At 43.5% G+C, this 23,839-nt stretch overlaps 1 protein-coding gene across 3 annotated transcripts; it reads right to left on the bottom strand.

Annotated features, from left to right (window-relative positions):
- Nucleotides 1-379: 379 nt before the first annotated feature.
- Nucleotides 380-23,709, bottom strand: LOC127424912 (KAT8 regulatory NSL complex subunit 1-like). 3 transcript variants are annotated; one of them, XM_051670455.1, is made up of 12 exons: nt 21,915-23,709; nt 19,922-20,063; nt 19,763-19,836; nt 19,514-19,679; nt 19,149-19,302; nt 18,417-18,611; nt 18,099-18,214; nt 17,896-18,017; nt 17,311-17,434; nt 17,046-17,149; nt 8,827-8,995; nt 380-5,780 (listed from the first exon to the last, which is right to left on the bottom strand). In XM_051670455.1, exons 1-12 carry the CDS (start codon nt 23,555-23,557, stop codon nt 5,469-5,471), a joined length of 3,321 nt encoding a protein of 1,106 aa, XP_051526415.1. In that variant the 5' UTR covers nt 23,558-23,709; the 3' UTR covers nt 380-5,468. The 3 variants fall into 3 exon arrangements, with proteins under 3 accessions (XP_051526415.1, XP_051526416.1, XP_051526417.1); XM_051670456.1 differs by having other exon boundaries at nt 19,514-19,652; XM_051670457.1 differs by lacking the exon at nt 8,827-8,995.
- Nucleotides 23,710-23,839: the final 130 nt, after the last annotated feature.

Here is a 23,839-nt window from a genome sequence, read left to right as displayed (position 1 = left end):
GAACGCGTTCTGTGCTCTTTCCCGTTGTTTTTCTGTGGAAACATGCGACAGACCGACGTCTTTGATCATTGCGGCGCGTCCAGCTGTTTCGTCTCACGCTGGAGCGCCTCATTTTTTAGACGCCGTGTCAAAGTTACGTCAACTTTTCAACGCGCGTCTCGAGACCCCTGCATTCTGTATGCGTTGCTCTAGCTTTTTATTAAGGCAAAAACACGTTCTAAACACCTCTTACTGTGTAACGTTGAAACTTTTGCAATGAATACATAACAGCGTTTAACTAAAAATGAAGATTATCTAAGTTTAAGTCAAATTCGGAAGTAATGTGTGTAATTCTAACGGGTTTAACAAAGAAAATGAAAGAAATACGCAAGAAGCAGAATAGTCAATTTGTGTTTATTCCTTTTATTGCGTCTTTGCATTGAGAGCATCGTGTTCGTTTCTAAAATATCTTCCATTTATGTTTCACTTGTGTTTTTCTACAAAACAAATACTTTTATTCACCAACACTACCCCCTAATGCAGCAGTACAGTGGACCTGTCTAAATCACACACGCATACACTCTCTGCCAAATATGGATAAACACAAGAACTATCATGCTTTCTTTAACAGGTGTGCACACACATCGTGTCATGTGGAAATCAAAGCATACTTTTTGTGGAAACATACAGGCAGCCCACTGCAGCATCCAGAGAGCATGTAACAGACTTTAAATGCTATGATTTATATATTCAGAGTGGTGACTGGCAATACACACATCACCATGGAACATACAATACAACATATGAATAAGGTAACTGAGTCATCCCAGTAAATACATTCACACAGTGGGTAGCATGTAGTGCCTGTATATGGAGATCATCAACCAAGAGCTTATATTTGAAAATCTGTTTGGGTTCGAGCTCAAGTTCTCGAATGTAAAGCGAGTACAGCTCGAAACGTAATGATTCAACAACACAAAATGAAAGAGATTGACACAGCTGAAGAAAACACTTTAGACAGGTCCAAAACATAATACAGAACAAAACAGACGTAATTAGTGGACAACCCTACTAAAGAAAACGTCTCGGTTAGGTACGTAACCTCGGTTCCCAGAGACAAAGGGAATGAGACATTGCGTGCTAATGCATATGGGGAGAGTCCTTCCACATGTCCTAGTTGAAACCGCTCTACAATAATGGCAATATTCTAACATTGGCTATGGTGTTTGAACCACGCCCTTTTAGGCGAGGGACAAGGAGTGCATCGCTCACACCTCAGAAGAACTCTGAGTCTTGTAGTGTGGCCAGCATTCGCAATGTCTTGTTCTCTTCGTCTCAGGGAACTGAGGTTACGTACGTAACCGAGATGTTCCCTTATGGCCCAGTACACTTGACATTGCGTGCTAACGCATATGGGGAACAGAATCCCATCATGCCGCACTACACGACATAACCTTCCAGAGAGGAAACATGATGCCACAGTCCCGCAGGACGTCGACCGACATGAGTATGCCGCAAGTGAGTGAACATAATGATGGGCTAGGAGGGGAGCACTCAGAATGAATATATGAACTATAGTCATATAGTATGAATTAACCCCTTCACAAACCCAGTCGGGAAGTGAGTTTATTTATAATGAAAGTGCTAGTGACTTTATGGTAAATTACAACGGCCTGATGCAGGCAGTTGTGTAAAATGATGGGGAGCCCGTACTTAAGGGGAGGGGCATAAGTATATGTTTGGCAAACGAAATAGCAAATGCTCTAAACAGAGAGGACTTGTGAAGAGAGAGATGTTACGTCTAGGTTGTAAAACTTTGCAAATGTGTTTTGAGAAGACCATCCTGCTGCAAAAAATATGTCTTGTAAAGTCCATGCCCATGAGGAGGCCATGCCTCTAGTTGAGTGTGCTTTAACACCAATTGGGCAGATCTTACCCTGCGACTCGTAAGCCAGGGCAATCGCATCAATGATCCAGTGAGAAAGTCCTTGCTTGGAGATGAACATTCCTTTTGTGCATCCTTCATAGCACACAAAGAGCTGAAAAGACAGTCTGAGCTGGCAGGTGCACTCAATGTATACATGTAGTGCCCGCACAGGGCATAACAAATGCAAGGATTGTTCCTCATCTGAATTAAATGGAGGAGGGAAGAAAGCTTGAAGGTGAACCACCTGCGCTCTGAAGAACGTGGTTAGGACCTTAAGCACATAGCCTTTTCTGGGTTTGACAGTGGATTTTGAAAGACCAGGGCCAAACTCCAGACATGAATTGTCAATTGACAGTGCATGTTAGTCACCGACCCATTTTACTGAGGCCAGAGCCAGCAGTAGTGCGGTCTTAATGGAGAGCATGCACAAATAAACAGAGTCCAAAGGCTCGAAGGGGGCCCTGCGAGCACTTTTAGGACCAAAGTTAGGTCCCAAGTCGGCACTGTAGCCGGCTGAGGTGGATTTAATCGTCTTGCTCCTCTAAGGAACTTTATGATTAAATCATGTTTGCCTAAAGTGGTGCTGGCTTCAGGTGCGTAATATGCAAATATAGTCACCACATAAACTTTGAGCGTTGACAGCTTGAGTCCTGCGTCTAATCGCTCTTGAAGAAATATGAGAATTTCATGTATGGGGCAGTTTACTGGGTCTTTGCCATGTGAAAGACACCAATTAGTGTACACATTCCATTTTAGCGCATAGAGGCGTCTCGTGGACGGTGCTCTGGCCTGTAAAATGGTGTTAATGACTGAATACATCGGTTCCACAGCTTGGGCTGGGGATGCCAGGTTGTGCCTTGCGCCTGAGAGAGGAGATCCCTCCTCAGCAGTATTTCCGTGGCGAGCTGTATAACATCTCTATCCTTTCCGTAAACCAGGACTGATTGGGCCATTTCGACGCAATTAACAGAACTGTTTCCATGCCCACTTGGATTTTGCTGATGACAGAATGGAGGCGGCGCGTTGGGGGAAGTGCATACTTGCATTTTGCCAGTCATATGTGGGCCAACGTGTCACGGCAACATATATATGCCACTACTGTTGCATTGTCCGAACGAATCAGAATGTGGTGATTCACAATATCAGAATGAAAAGCTCTCAAAGCTAGAAAGACAGCCAGTAGCTCTAGGCGGTTGACATGTCACGGCCGTTTCGCACCTGTTTCCAGGTGTCGAAAGTGGGGCGTCCATTACACAATCCACACCAGCCTGTGTTGAATGCATTTGAGGTCAGCACTTTCTTTCTAAAAACTTGACCCAGCATAACACCCTGTTGGTAGAAGGCTGGCGCTGTCTATGGTGCTAAAGCAGCCAGACAGTGGTGAGTTACCGCGAAGCACATGAAAATGAAATGACTTCTGTGGTAATGTTTTTTCAGTTTGTACTGAAACAGACACCGAAGTTTGGTCTGTACATGCTTGTTCATGAGGTGCGTATGCATTAACTCCTAAAAAGGAGATTTACTGGCTGGGGAAAAGTGTGCTTTTCGCCAGTTGACATTAGACCAGATTTTCCATATGGCAAAGCAGCAAGTCTCTGTGTACGCTCAGTAGTGCCTCTGATTGGCTGAGGTAATTACCGTTGGCGCACAGCTTGCGCTGAGGCAGCTGCCTTCGTTTGGGCCATGGCTTGCGTGGCTTTACCAGCAACTTTCCGGTGACATTTGGTGGCGCTGAGGCAGCTGGTGTGGGGTTTTTAGCTGGGCGCTGGACTGAGACAGAGCGGGAGCGATCTGGTTGTGATGAAGTACTGCTCCATTTTGGTATAAAATGTCTCATAGCCTGTGATTGTTGCGGAGTTGTGATGTGGCGCTCAGCAATTCTATTCACAGAGCCTCCAAAAAGGCCGGCTGGCAACACCGGAGCATCAAACAGAGCGGCTTTTCCCGCGTCATGCATTTCCATGAGGGTCAGCCAGATGTGATGATCCAAAAACACCAGGTTACTCATTGACTTGCCAGTGGCCTGTGCAGTGACTTTCGTGGCTTGCAGCGCTAAGTCCGGAGCTCTATGAAGGTCTCTGGATCGTAGCCTTGCTTGTATATTAGTTTGAGGAGCTTAGCTTTGAAGCTTGGAACACCATCATCACGAGGAGTCGCTACTGAGTATGCTCTTTCAGCTAGTGCAGACTTTAGTCGACACGGCTTAGAAAGATGAACGGGGCGTGAAACTACTCGCCAGGCAGAGATGTGCCGCTACCGCCTCTTTCGGGGGGTAGTTGGGAATAACCGTTTTCTTCCCCGTGATCCACATTGGAGAGGATGTAATCGAGGGCGATTCGCGAGCTAAGTGTCTTGAGACTCATGCCCTCACAGTGAGGGCAGTCTATCTCCATGAGAGCTCTTGTTGCCGTGAATATTCTGCCCGCTGACTCATGTAATCGACGGCGAAGCATTAGAGGGCTTCTAGACTAGAGATGAATCACTGTCTTGAAGGAAGAAAATTCTGAGGAATGATGTTTGTGCACCTGCTTTTATAGCGGACAGCTTTGCACCTAAAAGGGCAGGGCTCAAACACCATAGCCAATATTAGAATATTGCCGTTATTGTAGAGAGGTTTCAACTAGGTCGTGTGGAAGGACACTCCCCATATGCGTTAGCACGCAATGTCAAGTGTACTGAGTCGTAAGGGAACAGCTTGAACCAGGCTAAGCTGGTTTGTTTGTCTTAGATGGTTTAAGATGGTTTATCAGCCTGACCAGCTGAAAAGTGTCCAAAAAGGACAAACAGATCAGCCCGAGACCCCAGCAAACCATCTTAGGCTGGTTTAAATTTTTTTCAGCAGGGAACTCATTCCATCTGTCCATTTGGGAGATAACTGAGTAGAGTCGGATCAAACAGCAGCTGTATTGGGGGGCAGGCTGGTGCAGAAGAGATAAAAGGAGGGATAATGGAGGACCAGAGCAATAAGGGTATTGAAATGCGCAGTGGGGAAACTGGTAAGATGGAGGATACAGAATTGACAATTGAATGGATGAGGATTTGGGTGAAGATTATAAATAATACGCTTTGTGGTTTCATGTAAGGCTCCAATAGGTTCAGGGATAGGGTACAAGATGTAAGGACACAGGAGGGCTCATAGTTAGACAAATGTGAGGACTCATGATAACAGGGTCAATGACATTAGGGTGTGTGGTCTTGTTGATTTGATCTTAGCAAAAAGAAACTGTTTTTCCCTCAAAGGGATAGTTCACCCTCAAATGATTTACATTTATGTTGTTCCAAACCTATTTGATTTTCTTTATTTCGTGGAATACAAATGGAGATGTTAGGCTTCACTTTCATAACACCTTTTTTCCATACAATGAAAGTGAATGGTCAGCATTAGCCAACATCTTCTCTTGTGTCCCAAGGAAGAAATAAAGTAATTCAGGTGGAACACCATGAGGGTGAGTAAATTATAACAGAATTTTCATTTTTAGGAGAACTATCCCTTCAAGCTGGCTCTACTGGGCCTGCAAACTAAACTGCTGGGTAGAGAGGATGCAGGTGGAGAAATGATGCGCTATGATAACGGAGAGTACAACGAAAGAGGAAGAGTGGTAGAATCCTGAGCTGTAGAGTTTGTTGTCGGGATGGCTGGTTTGCAGAACAGTGTGTTTGGGGTGGCTCGCTCGCTGCCTGAGTGCTGCTGACAGGGCTGAGGGGTCCTCGGGGAGAGCTCCAGGCTGCCCACAGAGATTCCAGAGTCTGTGCTTTGGCTACGGCCACTGGCTGTGCATGGGTCCTCATTAGGCTCCTCCTCTTCCTCCTCCTGCAGCCACTGAAGTTCTGATTCCTGCAAGGGGAACGACCGGCGTTCCCATGGCAGCACAGCCTGCAAACATAGGAGAGGACGATGATTCATTAAAGGTTATTAAATTATTATTCACTGAGCACTTTACTAGGAACACCTGTACACCTACATATTCATGCAATTATCTAATCAGCAAATCGTGTGGCAGCAGTGCAATGCATAAAATAATGCAGATACAGGTCAGGAGCTTCAGTTAATGTTCTCATCAACCATCAGAATTGGGAAAAAATGTGATCTCAGTGATTTCGACAGTGGCATGATAGTTGGTGGAAGACAGGCTGGTGAGTATTTCTGTAACTGCCGATCTCCTGGGATTTTCATGCACAACAGTCTCTAGAGTTTACTCAGAATGGTAAAACATCCAGTGAGCGGCAGTTCTGCGGATGAAAACGCCTTGTTGATGAGAGAGGTCAATGGAGAATGGCCAGACTGGTTCGAGCTGACAGAAAGTCTAAGGTAACTCAGATAACCACTCTGTACAATTGTAGTGAGCAGAATAGCATCTCAGAATGCACAACATGTCGAACCTTGAGGCGGATGGGTGTATATACAATATCTGTCAGAAACAGATACATTAATAATCTCACCAAGCATAAGCACACTCTTAAAGGGATAGCTCACCCAAAAATGAAAATTCTATCATCACACGGTATCGCACTCATGTTATTTTAGGGTGCTTTCACACTGGCAGTTTAGTTCGAAACAGAGCACGGTTCGCATTAAATATTGGTAATGTGAAAGCTGTCATGCGGACAGGGGAGCGCACTGCGGTACCGAACCCGAGACTACCTGTAGGAGGTGGTCTGAGTTTGGTTGTAATGGAACTGTAGCGCGATTCGTGTGAATGTGAAAGCAACTCGGACTCGGGTGCGCACTCATTCAGGAAGTAAATTAACCTGCGCATGCGTTTTAGCTGATGATGACATCATTAGTTTCGACAACACATGAGGATCCGCACATTCCTGAAAGTCCCAAAAAAGTAATGACACCACAATGACATACAAGTACAATCAACTCTATAAATACTGTCTGTCTGTCTATACACCTTATAAATACTATATATAAATACTATTATAGGTTATAAATATAGGGTATAATAGGAGATGATAGTGGCGATAACTTCACCTTGGACATGAGCGTGAGTAAGCATGCAGTGTAAACAAAGATGCAAATGAATTCCTTGCAATCAGCTGTCTCCTCAAAAAACGCCGTTTGCAAGCAGCAGCAAGCCGCCTTCCCCTGGACATCTGATGAGTTATGCCATGAAGCACACATATACACAGTTGTCGTTCACTCTGCTGTGCATAATGGCACCAAAATAACAAAAAAACAAAAAGTATGATGAGTTGCGTTGTGTCCTCCATGCATGTTTGTGATGATGTAAGATGAACGCAAACGGACCGGGGTTCGATAGAATCAAGTGAGTGTGAAACCAGACCAACACTGCGGGGGGTACAGGGAACAATTGCACTCGCAGAAAACGTGCCCAGCGTGAAAGCCCCCTTATACTCGTATGACTTTCTTTCTTCTGTAGAACACAAAAGGATATTTTAGGCAGAATGTTAGCCTCAGTCACCATTCACTGTCCTTGCTTAAATATATATATATATATATATATATATATATATATATATACACACACACACACACACACACACACACGGCAGCTAAAAGTTTGGAATAATGTACAGATTTTGCTATTATGGAAAGAAATTGGTGATTTTATTCACCAAAGTGGCATTCAACTGATCACAATGTATAGTCAGGACATTAATAACGTGAAAAATTACTCTTACAATTTGAAAAAAAAAAAAAAAAATTCTTAAACTACTTCAAAGAGTTCTGATCAAAAAATCCTCCACATGCAGCAATGACAGCTTTGCAGATCCTTGGCATTCTAGCTGTCAGTTTGTCCAGATCCTCAGGTGACATTTCACCCCACGCTTCCTGTAGCACTTGCCATAGATGTGGCTGTCTTGTTGGGCACTTCTCACGCACCTTACAGTCTAGCTGATCCCACAAAAGCTCAATGGGGTTAAGATCCATAACACTCTTTTCCAATATCTGTTGTCCAATGTCTGTGTTTCTTTGCCCACACTAACCTTTTCTTTTTGTTTTTCTGTTTCAAAAGTGGCTTTTAGTTTGCAATTCTTCCCATAAGGCCTGCACCCCTGAGTCTCCTCTTTACTGTTGTACATGAAACTGATGTTGAGCAGGTAGAATTCAATGAAGCTGTCAGCTGGGGACATGTGAGGCGTCTATTTCTCAATCTAGAGACTCTGATGTACTTATCCTCTTGTTTAGTTGTACATCTGGCCTTCCACATCTCTTTCTGTCCTAGTTATAGCCAGTTGTCCTTTGTCTTTGAAGACTGTAGTGTACACTTTTGTATGAAATCTTCAGTTTTTGGGCAATTTCAAGCATTGTATAGCCTTTATTCTTCAAAACAATTATTGACTAACGAGTTTCTAGAGAAAGCGGTTTCTTTTTTGCCATTTTTTACCTAATATTGACCTTAAGACATGTCAATCTATTGCATACTGTGGCAACTCAAAACAAACACAAAGACAATGTTAAGCTTCATTTAACAAACCAAATAGCTTTCAACTGTGTTTGATATAATGGCAAGTGATGTTCTAGTACCAAATGAGCAATTTAGCATGATTACTCAATGATAAGGTGTTGGAGTGATGGCTGCTGGAAATGGATAGGTTTGATCAAAAACTTTTGGCCGCCAGTGTGTATATATATATATATATATATATATATATATATATATATACACACACACAATGAAAGTGAATGGTGACTAAGGCTAACATTTTGCTTAACATCTCTCCTTTGTTTTCCACAGAATTCATAGGGGTTTGGAACAACATGAGGGTGAGTAAATGATGACAGAATTTTCAACTATTCCTTTTAATGGCACCGGAATTCTCAGAACTAGAAAACTTCAGATATTTTTGAGAACTGCAGCACGTTCTTCCAACTGAATAATTGAAATGGTTACAGCAATAATGAAGTTGAACAGAACATTAAGTGCTCTCCCTCAAACACGCACACACACCTGCTGTTCTTCCTCAGCCATGCTGAAGGGATCTTCTGCTGTAGTACAGAAGGGGCTACATGGCGAGACATCTCCTTCTGCACAATGACTCTGCCTGGAATCTGGAGAGCCAGGTGTCTGTTCCAGCCTACTGGAGCTCTTCCCATCCCCATGGTAGGATGAAAAAGATCTGAGAGAGACATAAATGGAGGGCTTTTAAGGACTGTTCTATATAAAAGGTCATAAATATGATTCCGCCTTAAAGCTGAAGTATGTAATTTCTGCGAGACTAGTGTCACCGAGTGAAACTGCAAAAATAAACTATGTTTTTAAAACAGCTTTCTGAATATAGGAAGGAAATAGCTGCAGGCAGTGCTCCAAAAAGGGGCGGGAGCTCCAAACCGCCATTAGAGATGTAGGGAGCCCCTTACTTCAGCCTTTCCCTAACCTTAACTGTGAGTGGAAGTGATGCCCCATTTGGAGTTGGTGCAAACCCCTTTTGGAGTAACCACGCCCCCTTTTGGAGTAACCCTGAACTCTTTTGGAGATTCCAACCCCATTTGGAGGTCTCCGGCCTGCAGCTATACCTACTTGCCGAATACGCCCCTCTTCTGCCATTGAGCAAACGAACAAATAGCCCAAACTGAACTAATGCCATTGGTTGAGTTATGTTGTTGGGGAGGGTCTAAACAGGTCTCTCAAACAAACAGGAATTTTTATAGCACCACAGAGACAGCATTTACAGTTTTTTAACAAATTAGCCTATGAATTGAACCTAGTTGTTTCTAAATATTAAGCTGGTATAGAAAAAAGTATTTTAACACTAAAAAAAGTTACATACTTCAGCTTTAATTTGCACATTTTATTTTGTTTTTATTTGTGGCTATTTGCCTTTATTGAGGTAACTTTCATTGCTGTCATGAGCCCCTTTTTAATGATCCAGGGCCCGTACTCACTCAAAATCTTAAGGCTAAAAGTAGCTCCTAAAACAGAAATTTAGGAGCAACTCTTAAAATGAGTGCCGTGTCACTCCTATTTTAGGACTCGTTACATTTTTGTCTAAGAGTAATTCATGAAGCATTTTAACACTAAAAGTAGCTCCTAAACCCACGACAGCTTAGAAGTCCTCCTGAGGAGTTTAGTTGTTAATCCACATTATAAACAATATATTAGAATATTATTATGACACTGATCATTTAAGAAGGTATTGCCTGAATCACAACTAAGCCGATGTATTTTAATAATATAATAGTATAGTATTATAAATATAATAAACATTATAATGTTGACATTGACCTTTAAAACAGTATCACCTGAATCATGAAGGTATTTTTATTATTGTAAACTTAAGTCACAGATGCAGTTACCTCTCTCAAAAACTAAAACAACCCAATTACAATGACGATAAAGGTTTTAAAAACTCTGCGCACACTGGCACATCAAAATAAAACCATGCAGCACAGATGTGAATTGAATAACATTTATTATCTCATTACAATGGCACCTGTCAAGGGGTGGGATATATTAGGCAGCAATTGAACAGTCAACTCTTGAATTTCATGTGTTGGAAGCAGGAAAAATGGGCAAGCGTAAGGATCTGAGCAACTTTGACAAGGGCCAAATTGTGATGGCTAGACGACTGGGTCAGAGCATCTCCAAAACGGCAGGTCTTGTGGGGTGTTCCCAGTATGCAGTGGTTAGTACCTACCAAAAGTGGTCCAAGGAAGGACAACCGGTGAACCGGCGACAGGGTCATGGGCGCCCAAGGCTCATTGATGCGCATGGGGAGTGAAGGCTAGCCCATCTGGTCCGATCCCACAGAAGCTACTGTAGCACAAATTGCTGAAAAACTTAATGCTGGCCATGACAGAAAAGTGTCAGAACACACAGTGCATCGTAGCTTGCTGCTTATGGGGCTGCGTAGCCGCAGTCCGGTCAGAGTGCCCATGCCATGCTGACCACTGTCCACCGCCAAAAGCACCTACAATGGGCACGTGAGAGTCAGAACTGGACCATAAAGCAAAGGAAGAAGGTGGCCTGGTCTGATGAATCACGTTTTCTTTTAGATCATGTGGACGGCCGGGTGCGTGTGTGTCGTTTACCTGGGGAAGAGATGGCAGCAGGATGCACCATGGGAAGAAGGCAGGCTGGCGGAGGCAGTGTGAAGCTCTGGGCAATGTTCTGCTGGGAAACCTTGGGTCCTGGCATTCATGTGGATGTTACTTTGACACGTACCACCTACCTAAAGATTGTTGCAGACCACGTACACCCCTTCATGGCAAAGGTATTCCCTGATGGCAGTGGCCTCTTTCAGCAGGATAATGTGCCTTGCCACACAGCAAAAATTGTTCAGGAATGGTTTGAGGAACATGACAAAGAGTTCAAGGTGTTGACTTGGCCTCCAAATTCCCCAGATCTCAATCCAATTGAGCATCTATTGGATGTGCTGGACCAACAAGTCCAATCCATGGAGGCCCTACCTCACAACTTACAAGACTTAAAGGATCTGCTGCCAACGTCTTGGTGCCAGATACCACAGGACACCTTCAGAGGGCTTGTAGAGTCCATGCCTCGACGGGTCAGAGCTGTACACGATATTAGACAGGTAGATTTAATGTTGTGGCTGATCGGTGCTGCATATGCCCTCTCCAGACCGCACATCGTCCGACAATTCAGTGTATTTTTTCCTGTGGATGTCTGCTTGCTGCAGAGAAAAAAGGGGGCATTCACGGGGAATCATGGCAATCGGAGGGCTACCCTGTGTTTTGCTGCTGTTTACGGGATGCATGCTCATTTCATTACATCAACACAGGATGAAGAAATATTTATCAACCGAAAAAAAATATCTAACCATCCATCAATCCATCCATCCTATCTACTGTATGTATGTATATACAGTTGAAGTCAGAAGTTTACATACACTTAGGTTGAAGTCATTAAAACTCATTTTTTAACCACTCTACATATTCAATATTAGAAAACTATAGTTTTGGCAAGTCTTTTAGGACATCTACTTTGTGCATGACGTGAGTTATTCTTCCAACAATTGTTTACAGACAGATTGTTTCACTTTTAATTTACTATATCACAATTTATTTATATCACAAGTTAACTGCCTTTAAGCGGCTTGAAAAATTCCAGAAAATGATGTCAAGCCTTTAGACAATTAGCTTCTGATAGGAGGTGTACTGAATTTGAGGTGTACCTGTGGATGTATTTTAAGGCCTACCTTCAAACTTAGTGCCTGTTTGCTTGACATCATGGGAAAATCAAAAGAAATCAGCCAAGACCTCAGAAAAAAAATTTGTGGACCTCCACATGTCTGGTTCATCCTTGGGAGTAATTTCCAAATGCCGGAAGATACCACGTTCATCTGTACAAACAATAGTTTGCAAGTATAAACACCATGGGACCACGCAGCCATCATACCGCTCAGGAAGGAGAAGCATTCTGTCTCCTAGAGATGAATGTAGTTTGGTGCAAAAAGTGCAAATCAATCCCAGAACAACAGCAAAGGACCTTGTAAAGATGCTGGAGGAAACAGGTAAACAAGTGTCTATATCAACAGTAAAACGAGTCCTATATTGACATAACCTGAAAGGCTGCTCAGCAAGGAAGAAGCCTCTGCTCCAAAACCACCATAAAAAAGCCGGACTACAGTTTGCAAGTGCACATGGGTACAAAGATCTTACTTTTTGGAGAAATGTCCTCTGGTCTAATGAAACAAAAATGTAACTGTTTGGCCATAATGACCATCGTTATGTTTGGAGGAAAAACGGTGAGGCTTGCAAGCCGAAAAACACCATCCCAACCGTGAAGCACGGGGGTGGCAGCATTATGTTGTGGGGGAGCTTTGCTGCAGGAGGGACTGGTGCACTTCACAAAATAGATGGCATCATAAGGAAGGAAAATTATGTGGATATATTGAAGCAACATCTCAAGGCATCAGCCAGGAAGTTAAAGCTTGGTCGCAAATGGGTCTTCCAAATGGACAATGACCCCAAGCACACCTCCAAATTTGTGGCAAAATGGCTTAAGGACAACAAAGTCAAGGTATTGGAGTGGCCATCACAAAGCCCTGACCTCAATCTGATAGATAATTTGTGGGCAGAACTGAAAAAGTGTGTGTGAGCAAGGAGGCCTACAAACCAGACTTAGTTACACCAGTTCTGTCTGGAAGAATGGGCCAAAATTCCAGCAACTTATTGTGAGAAGCTTGTGCAAGGCTACCCAAAATGTTTGACCCAAGTTAAAGAATTTAAAGGCAATGCTACCAAATACTAACAAAGTGTATGTAAATGTGATGAAACAAATAAAAGCTGAAATAAATAATTCTCTCTACTATTATTCTGACATTTCACATTCTTAAAATAAAGTAGTGACCCTAACTGACCTAAGACAGGGAATGTTTTCTACGATTAAATGTCAGGAATTGTGAAAAACTGAGTTTAAATATATTTGGCTGTGGTGCATGTAAACTTCTGACTTCAACTGTATGTATGTCTGTCTTTAGCTGACAAATAGCGGTTCCCTGTCTACCAATCACTGAGAGCGATTTAAAAGAGCGTGCTAATAAAATGTGACGTCATCCATAGCAAAGAGGTCAACTCCGCCTTACTCTTATTTTAAGATTTCCTTAGTAAAAGTTGCTCTTAGCAGTTTTGTGAATAGGTTTTAAGCAAAAACTTCTAGCTAGGAACTCTTTGGAGAACTCCTAGTGGTAAGATAAAAATCTTTGTGAATATGGGCCCAGATATATATCTTTAAATGATTTATTTACTAAATGATCTACTATTTATAACTATTTATAATTAACTATGTATTTACTAAACTATTTTGAGCTATCGTCATGATGGCGCCGCGGATGGCTGCCTCGGTGTGGAGCTCCTCAGTTCTTTTGTTGTTTTTGTTTGTTTGTCCTGTGTTAGTAATCTTTTTCCAGTCAGTTTTAACAGAGACGAACTGCTGAACATTCAACAGCATATACCAGACAATCTTTTCCCGGTTTTCAAATATTCAGACGTTTTGCTAGACATTTTAGTTGGATGCGCAGCTCTGCTGTTCAAGAGACGCAGGCGAGGGAGATGAGCCGGTGCACTGGTCATACTCCGTCGGCACGGATTTCGAACAGCGCTGCCGAGTATCACTTAGCGAATCTCCGCTCTCTTCCTAACAAAATGGACGAACTACATCTCCTCACCCGCACAAACAAGGACTTTTCAACCTCTGCTGCCTTGTGCTTCACAGAAACCTGGCTGAGTGAAGCCATTCCGGACAGCACGTTACATCTGCCTGGCTTTCAGCTGTCGCATCGCGGCGTTAACAGGGAAAACGAGAGGCAGTGGAACATGCTTTTATATCAATGAAAGTTGGTGTACAGATGTAACAATGTTAAAGAGGATGTGCTGTCCTAATTTGGAAGCGCTCTTTGTTAACTGTAAGCCTTTCTACTCGCCGCGGGAGTTTTCCTAATTTATTCTGGTGAGTGTGTATATCGCACCAAACGCGTGTTTTTGAACACAGCGCTGCAACAGCTGGCTGATCAAATCACAGACATGGAACAACAATACCCGGACTCAGTTATTATTATTCTTGGGGATTTTAACAAAGCAAACCTCACACGTGAACTGCCCAAATTCAAACAGCACATTATATGCCCCAACAGAGACAGAAATATACTGGATCACTGCTACACAACAATAAAGGATGCATATCACTCTGTCCCTAGAGCAGCTTTGGGACTCTCTGATCACTGTCTGGTTCATCTTCTTCCAACCTACAGGCAGAAATTAAAATCAACGAAGCCAGTAGTAAGGACTGTAAAGAGATGGACCAATGAAGCAGAGCGGGAACTACAAGCCTGCTTCGATTGCACGGATTGGAGTGTTTTTGAGGCTGCAGCCACAGACCTGGACGAGCTCACAGATACTGTTACATCATATATCAGTTTCTGTGAGGATATGTGCATTCCTACTAGGACTTATTTAAAGTTCAACAATGACAAACCGTGATTTACAGCAGAGCTCAGGCAGCTTCGTCAGGCCAAAAAGGTTGCTTACAGGGGTGGGGATAAAGTCTTGTACAATCAGGCCAGGAAAACACTGAATAGGGAATCAAAGTGGCTAAAAGGAGATACTCTGAGAAGCTGAAAAACAAGTTTTCAGTTAACGACCCTGCATCAGTGTGGAGTGGCATGAAACAACTCACAAATTACAGGACTCCTACCCCCAACCCTGTGGGGAACCAACAACTGGCTGACGACCTGAATGTGTTCTACTGCAGATTTAAAAGGCCAGTCTCACACCCCACACCCACACTGACCTTCAATTCACACAAACACCAACACCTCCTGCAACCCCCCTCCTATCCCCTCCTGCTACTCAACCTGCACTTAAGATCTGTGAAGATAATGTGAGCCGCATCTTTTGGAAACAAAAGACGAGGAAGGCTACAGGCCCAGATGGCGTCTCACCAGTGTGTCTTCGATCCTGTGCTAACCAGCTGGCCCCCATCTTCACACAGATCTTCAATAGATCACTGGAGCAGTGTGAAGTCCCATGCTGCTTCAAATGCTCAATCATTATTCCTGTCCCAAAGAAACCAAAAATCACAGGACTTAATGATTACAGACCTGTCGCCCTGACGTGTGTGGTCATGAAATCATTTGAGAGACCGGTGTTGGCCCACTTGAAGAACATCACTGGACCCTTTCTAGATCCCCTTCAATTTGCTTATCGAGCAAACAGGTCTGTGGATGATGCATAGGATTGCATCATATCCTGCAACATATGGACAGACCAGGGACATCTGCAAGGATCCTTTTTGTGGACTTCAGTTCAGCTTTCAACACCATCATCCCAGCTATACTCCAGAATAAATTACACCAACTCTCTGTTCACATGTCTATCGGTCAGTGGATTACCAGCTTTCTGACAGACAGGCAGCAGCTTGTGAGACAGGGGAAACTCACTTCTAGCACCTGTACAATCAGCACTGGTGCCCCCCAGGGATGTGTGCTCTCCCCACTACTCTTCTCCCTCTACACCAATGACAGCATCGCCAAGGACCCCTCTGTCAAGCTCCTGAAGTTTGCAGACAACATCACTGTCATCGGCCTCATCCGAGATGACAATGAGTCTGCATAGAGAAGGGAGGTTGAACAGCTGGCTGTCCGGTGCAGTCAAAACAACCTTGAGCTGAACACGCTCAAAATGGTGGAGATCATTGTGGACTTTAGGAGAAACACCCCAACACTGACCCCCCCCTCACCATTCTAAACAGCACTGTGGCAGCAGTGGAGTCATTCAGGTTCCTGAGCACTACCATCTCACAGGACCTGAAGTGGGAGACCCATACTGACTCCATTGTGAAAAAGGCCCAGCAGAGTTTGTACTTCCTTCACCAGCTGAGGAAATTCAACCTGCCACAGGCGCTGCTGATACAGTTTTACTCAGCATTCATTGAGTCTGTCGTCTGCACTTCAATAACTGTCTGGTTTGGTTCAGCTATAAAATCAGACATCAGAAGACTACAAAGGACAGTTCGGACTGCTGAGAGGATTATTGGTTGCCCCCTGCCCCCCTTCAAGAACTATACACTTCCAGAGTGAGGAAAAAGGCTGGAAAAATCACTCTGGACCCCACTCACCCTGCCCACTACCTTTTTGAACTGTTGCCTTCTGGCTGACCCTTCAGAGCTCTGAGCACCAGAACCGTCAGACACAGGAACAGTTTTTTCCCTCAGGCAATCCATCTCATGAACAGTTAAATTGCCCCATTGAGCAATAACTATGTGCAATACACAGTTTAGTCTTTCTTATATTTATCCAACACATCCAACCTCTTCTGCCATTTCATTCCTCTCAGGAAACAAAAACAAAAAACATTTGCACTGTACATAACAGAAAACAGATTGAATTAGATTTGCACTACCCATGTGTATGTGTGTATGTATGTATGTGTGTGTCTGTACGTATGTGTATAATTAGTTAAATTTTTTATAATTATCTATGTCTTGCTGCTGTTTTTGTATTGTTTTTGTATTGTTGTACACTGGAAGCTCCTGTCACCAAGACAAATTCCTTGTATGTGTAAGCATACTTGGCAATAAAGCTGATTCTGATTCTGATTTATGATCAAAACATTTCTATTCTAACAAGTAGAACTGCTAAGGTGGTCAAATCAGTTTAAATATTTTTCATCACATATACTCTCTCTATAACACACACAAATAAATCTCACCTGCCCCTGCGACGTCTACGAGCCCAACTCCCCCACCGACTTCTCTCTCTACTCTCACACACAGCATGGCGACTCAGAAACACAGCGTCACAAAGATCTTCCACCTATTAAAAAAATATATACAAATTCAGATATACGGACTCGACAAGATATTTTGAATAGTCAATGAGGTAGTAAAAATATCAGATGTCTCGAGGAGTTTTGCTGTGAGAAAGTATGTCAACAAAGCATAAACATGTAAAACACTTGTTAAAAGCATACAAACCTCCTCTTCATTTTCCAGTTCTTCCCCATTAGGCTGGTGGTGCATGTTAATGTAATTTAACAATTGGGCATGTTGCTGCTCCTGGTTCTTGGAGACCCCTGAGAGAGAGTCCAGCTCTCTCCAACTAAACGCAAGACACAGGAGAGTTACACATTTTCGTTAAATATCACAACCTTAACAATAGTGAACGATATATATTGGTAAATTTATCCCAAAAAAATAATAATAATTCTTTACTCAAAATGTAGTGTTTTTAAGTAAATATTCTGTAATATATTCACTGCACAACCCATATTGGTCCAACATGGACCAACCGATATAGGCATTATGGCCCTTTGTTTATGCTACCTCGTGACATAATGTAAATACACTATACACATATGTCACCAGACTGGCTCCAGTTTGGAATGTGCGTGCTCTATGGTATCAAAAGATAGGACACAAGAAACAGTGGATACTTGGCACTGTGCTTGAAAAATTGACTTTCGACAATGTATGACAGAAGGACCGCAGGAAGTCAGATTAATCTAAGCAAAAAGTTTATAATAATTATCACTCAATCTCTCATTCTTGCATTATTTTTACCTTGGGGTAATAATCTCTTTGTATTGTAATTTCTGTACCCGTGCTCCTAGTCCAGCCAGGCCCAAAGGCATCACTAAATTGTCTATGTCAAACGAACTTTCCGCTCTCCTCCTTCGCAAAGTCTGAGGAACAAGAGAGAGATTTAACAAGCCACTGCCAACAAGTAGAAAAATGAGCCATATTTGCAAATCTCTCATTTTTACCTGAGCAGGTGTGTCTGTCGCTGGGGGTGTTGCCAGCAGGGTGGGCCAGTCTGTGGCTCGATGAGGAAGACAGATTGGGCTAATCACACCTCTCTGGCTTCTGTAACCAGAACCACCTACAAAAAAGCAATTTGTTAAATTCCAAACATTAATTTCTAAAATAATAAAAAAATAATTTCTTGTCCATTTATTCTATTTGGTAAGCAGCCATGTAACAAGTGGGATAACATACAGTCAGCCAGTCTTTATCTTTATATATGGAAATGAGCGCCTGACTGTACATTATGCCTTCCATATGTGAGAAAATATTTCACCCACCAGGTGTGTTAAATAAAGGAGGCAGTGTATTGGGTGGGCGGGGACAAACTAGTCTCCTCCTCACTCTCCCAGCTCGTCCCTGGCCCCGCCTCCCCAGCCAAGACGAAGCAGTTGACATGTCCATCCACTGAATTGAATTATGAGAATGATGCCGGACCAGCGGGCGTATTCCACAATGCAGTGCGAGGGGTGAATCTGCAATGGGGGAAATTCAAAGCATGAAGCTTAAAAAAGAATGAGATAAAAAAAAGGTAATGAGAGTTTGCTACATTTATATAATTTACATCTCTATATCTTCAGCTGTGATGTGAAAGTCACACCCAAAGAAAAGTGCTACTTTCAAAGCCAATCATTTAAAAGCAGCAGTCTTTAAATGTATCAAACATTAAAAAGCTGTTATGTTAAAATACAAGCTAAATACACATACAAATAGTCTTATTGCTATACAACATGAATTTCTAGTACCAACCTGAATCAATATACTAAAATTCTGTGCAGCAGAAAGAGAAACAATTAATAAAGCTAGATTTGAAGTGCTTGCCCATGAAAACTCATGGCCACTATGTGGGCGGTTGCCAGGGCGTTCGTTTATTGCTATACAATTGCTAGGGTTTTCTGGGTGGTTGATATTCTGGTCCATAGATATGGCTTGGGTTTCCTCTTCAATCCAAGTCTATAGGATCTTTTCACCCATTTTATCATTCACCAGGTGAATAAATGTATAGAGCTCACCTGATGGCATAGAGAGGACAGGGTGAACAGACATATCGAGCCAGCCCTGACGTGTCCAGAGATCCTTCTCCTTGTCTGAGGTGGAGCGAGGAGGAGCACCACCACATAACACACACAAAGTTGGGGGTTCACACCAGCACTGTAATGAGACCGCCTGAGAGAAGGACACACAAAATGTGAGAGAAAGAGATTCAAGGTCAGCCTGTTCTCTTGAGTATTCAAGATGCAACTTTTATTTTATTTTCCATCCCCTCTTCAATGCACTATAACAAAGACTGACGCACGAGGGAGCAGCAATTTAATATCAGAGTTACTTAACATTACAGAAAAGGTAACATCAAAGCCAACTGCGAGATTCTATTCACCTTTGAGCCCAGCGCAGCACAATCCTCAAGGCGAATAAGTCTGTGACGCCGTTGCCAGAGTAACGGTCGAACCCGTGCAGCAGAAGACGGTGGACTGGGCACAGTTTGTGGTGTGGGGGTTTCTTCTGTCTGCCACTTCCTGTTTGGATCACCAACAGAGGACAACCTAGGAGTGAGCAATGGTACATTAAATGTCAAATGAGAACAAAAATGGAGTGTGTGTATGTGTGTGTTTAATCGGCTACTGACTTGCAGTTGTGTGATATGGGGGAGGGATTTGACGTTCTGAGGGGTGTGTCAAGCACAGAGTAAGCAGTCCGCACCTGCACATAAAATAAATACAAATCACTTATGAAAAAACACAAACATCATAGTTAACAAAACTAGACAAATGGAAACGTAGTCTACCTTTTCCTGTCTGAGGTGTGTGTAAAGTTCTGTCAGTGCTCGGATTCGGTACTCCAGTTCTGATACGTGAGTCTGCAGCCACACCCATCTGCTCCCAAGCCACGCCCTATTCTCCAACCACTGCCATTCTTTGCCAGTGACACTTAAAATAGAGAGAGAATGATTAGAAACAGAGCCTATGAGAGAGAGAGAGAGTGTGTGTGTGTGTGTGTGTGTGTGTGTGTGTGTGTGTATAGCCAGGTGACAATTTACGGTTTTTCAAACATTCTGGGACTGTTAGTTTAAAAAGAACATTCCTATAATGTTATGAATAACAGGTCCCATTTACTAACATTAGGTAAGAATGGAATGGTGTGAAAGTGTCAAGGATAGAGTAATTACCATTCAAACACTGGGGGCCCAAGATTATAATTCATTGAGATACTGTAGTAAATGAAGCATGTTCTGACCCAGTTTACTCCTGACAGCCCAGTGAGAAATGGTTTTGTATACTCTGAATGTGGTGGCCATGAATTAACTGCCAGTACAGGGATGTATTGTACATTGTATAGTACAGCAGTGATTCAAAAGGCAACACCAACATAAAATGACTCAGTTGTAGCCTTTGTACATGTGTAGGTGTTCATGCATGTTTATACAGGCAGGCTGAACTGAACATCTGGGCTTTTCACACTTGAAATCGTTCAACATAATCCTGGGTTATATTGTTCCATGTTTTACACTGTATACATGTGGCACTACTATTCAGGGTAAATCAGTTTCATAATGGTAAATGGTGGCCAGACCTTTGAAGGGTCAAAAAGGACATGAAGGCAGCATAAAAGTAATCCATACAACTCCAGTGGTTTAATCCAGATTTTCAGAAGCGATTTGATAGTTGTGGGTGAGAAACAGATCAATATTTAAAGGAATATTACAGGTTCAATACAAGTTAAGCTCAATCGAAATCATTTGTGGCATAATGTTGATTACCACAAAAATGTATTTCGACTCGTTCCTCCTTTTCTTTGAAGAAAAAGCAAAAATCGAGGTTCCAGTGAGGCACTTACAATGGAAGTGAATGGGGGCCAATCTGTAAACATTAAAATACTAATTTTTTCAAAAGTATAGCCACACGACACAAAGGATATGTGTGCAAACATGATTTTTGTGTGATAAAATCACTTTTAAACCTTTTCTGTGTAAAGTTATAGCCAATTTTACAACTTCATTACCATGATGATGTAATGTCAACAAACCCTAAAACGACTGTAAAAATCACCATTTAAACAATTTTACAGCTCAAATAATACACAAGTTAACAGAAGAATTAATGCACGTGCTTTTATAAAATTAAACGCTTCACATTTCTGTGTTTAAACCTACAAAAATTGGCCACGTTCACTTTCATTGTCCCCATTCACTTCCATTGTAAGCGTCTCACTGAAACTCAGATTTTTGCTTTTTTTTTTTCAAGAAAAGGAGGAACGAGTCAAAATGTATTTTTGTGGTAAACAACATTATGCCACAAATTCTGTCAATTTAGCTTAACTTGTATTGAACCCAGAACATTCCTTTAAGTCCTTTTTTTAACCATAAATTATCCTGCCCAGTAGGTGGCGATATGCACAAAGAATGCAAATCGCCAAAAACAAAAGAAAAAGAATGTGAAAGTGGAGATTTATAGTAAAAAAGGACTTAAATATTGATCTAATTCTCACCAACACATATCATATCACTTCTGAAGATATGGATTTAACCACTGAAATAATTTGGATTACTTTTTTCTGCCTTTATGTCATTTTTGGACCTTTAAAGTTCTGGTACCCATTCACTTGCATTGAGAGGACCTACAGAGCTGAGACATGTCTCTAAAAATATTCGTTTGTGTTCAGCAGAAGAAAGAAAGTCATACACATCTGGGATGGCATGAGGGTGAGTAAATGAGAGAATTTTCATTTTTGGGTGGACTATATCTTTAAGCTAGTGTGAAAAGCCAAACAGTGATGCTTACATATATTTTGTTGGGAGGGGTCGTAGGCGTCGACCTCCTTCCAATCCCTCATCTTCCTCACTGTCACTGTCACCTCCTGAGCTGCTGGCCGTGTGGTCTGAGTCCAGGGCAGTCTCTGCAGTCCGGAGAATCTCGCTGCAGCTGCGTGCCAACCTGCTCAGCTCTGCTGAGTTACGAGATAAGACACCGGGCCTCCTGGTGCAGCTCAAACCTGGGCTCCTGTATAGGCCACGAAGCTGCTGTGAAACATGTCTCTCCACTTGCTTCACCTGAACGGCCTGCAAGCGCCTCCAAAGGTAATCTGTGCGACCCTCCAACTCCACCTGCCGCAGTTCAGCTTCCCCCCTGACTGTGTCCATCTGCTCATTGCTGGGGCCCTCCAACTCTGAAGGGCCCTCACCTGTACTGTCACACCTGGCTGGGTTATTATTCTGTATAATTGGGCTTCCTTCACCGTGTTCTGTCCCATTAAGAGGCCCACTCCCTGACTGAGTGCTTTCAGTGTGAGAAGAGTTAATTGCAAGGGCGCACAGAGGCTTTTTTACGCGTCCATGTAGTCGTGACTGTTGCGGCGGCTGTTCTTGGTCACGCTCAGGGTCGGGGGCTTGGTCAGACAACGGGAGGGAGGGTTGCGACGAGGAGCTATTGTTAATACCTACGTGTGGGGCTCCGTTTCCGCTGACCCCGTTGTTATGGTTGGCAGAGCTGGCAAGAAATGAACGCACCCTGTACATTCGAACGCGCCCCTTCGCCGTTCTGCATGTGGGCAGCTCGGTATTTTCCATGCCGTTGCCACCCTCTGCGAAATTAATTTTTCGAACCTTGGTATTCTCGGATTGGACGCGCCTGTTTTTGGGGGTGTCCACCTGACGTCCGGATTTGAAAGTCTCCGTGCTGCCCACGGAGCCCTTCACTTGAGCTTCCCCGTTGGAACGGCCGCGGCCCACAGCATCCGATCTACCGCAGTATGTCACCGAGCTTATCCCGGAGAAACACACCTTCTTGGAGGCTCGCGTGAAACTGCATCCCCGCCGCTTGATGACTGCGGGCTCTGGATTCCCGTGACCACACCTTGCAGCGGCTGTGATCATCGAGCCCTCGGTCTCGGTGCGTGCCGTCTGCCCTCGTAGGGTTCTCCCGGTGCGCAGCGGCTGCAGTCTCGCGGTCGCTCTGCGCTCGTCCCTTCGCGTCAGAGCGCTCATAACACACCGACGATCACCCACTTCGAGATCAATTTTAATCCTGTTATCCTCACCCGCTCCTGTGCTTTGTCTACAAAAACGCCCGCGTCCGTATTTCCCCGAATCCGCACATTCGTCTCTGTCCCGTGTGATATCGACAGTACCGTTCGCAAAAAATCCCTCCTTGTTCATTTTCTGGGCCCGATACTCATCGATGGAGGTTTTGGTGTCATCGTCCCATTCGCAGAACGCCTGGGCCTCGGCTACGCTGGGGCTCTGCGCTGGGGCAGCGCTGGTGGCTGTAGCCGCAGCGGCCGAGCTTCCGTCGCCACTAACGGGCTCACCGCAGCCTCCTCCCCCGCAGCAGCGGCTAGCGCTATGCGGACACCCGGCCCCGCAACTCTCCACTCCGGGCCCGGCTGCACTGGCGCTCATTTTATTCCAATTGCAGTAATAATACATCGCTGTGTCGTTGGCATGGCCGTGTGTGAACCGAGGACATACAACGAAGCTCCGTTATCGTATTTTTGTATTTTCGAAAGCAAGACGGTTTCTCTTTCTACCCGTATTGCCGTTCCTTGCACTGTTGGCTGTCTCCAACACTCCCTATTCGCACTGAGCATGCGCCATTCACTGGCCCAACCTTCAGTAAAGAAATAGGGGCATTTCAAAAACCAGTTCACACACTCCATTTGTTACAAATGCATGTTTCATTCTCATTGCGTGAAAGTATGGAAAATGTAT

This window comes from Myxocyprinus asiaticus, chromosome 34 (genome assembly GCF_019703515.2).
Source record: "Myxocyprinus asiaticus isolate MX2 ecotype Aquarium Trade chromosome 34, UBuf_Myxa_2, whole genome shotgun sequence".
Classification (NCBI taxonomy): domain Eukaryota; kingdom Metazoa; phylum Chordata; class Actinopteri; order Cypriniformes; family Catostomidae; genus Myxocyprinus; species Myxocyprinus asiaticus.
Note: the sequence above shows the minus strand (reverse complement) of the source record. Positions and strands in the feature narration are given on the sequence as shown.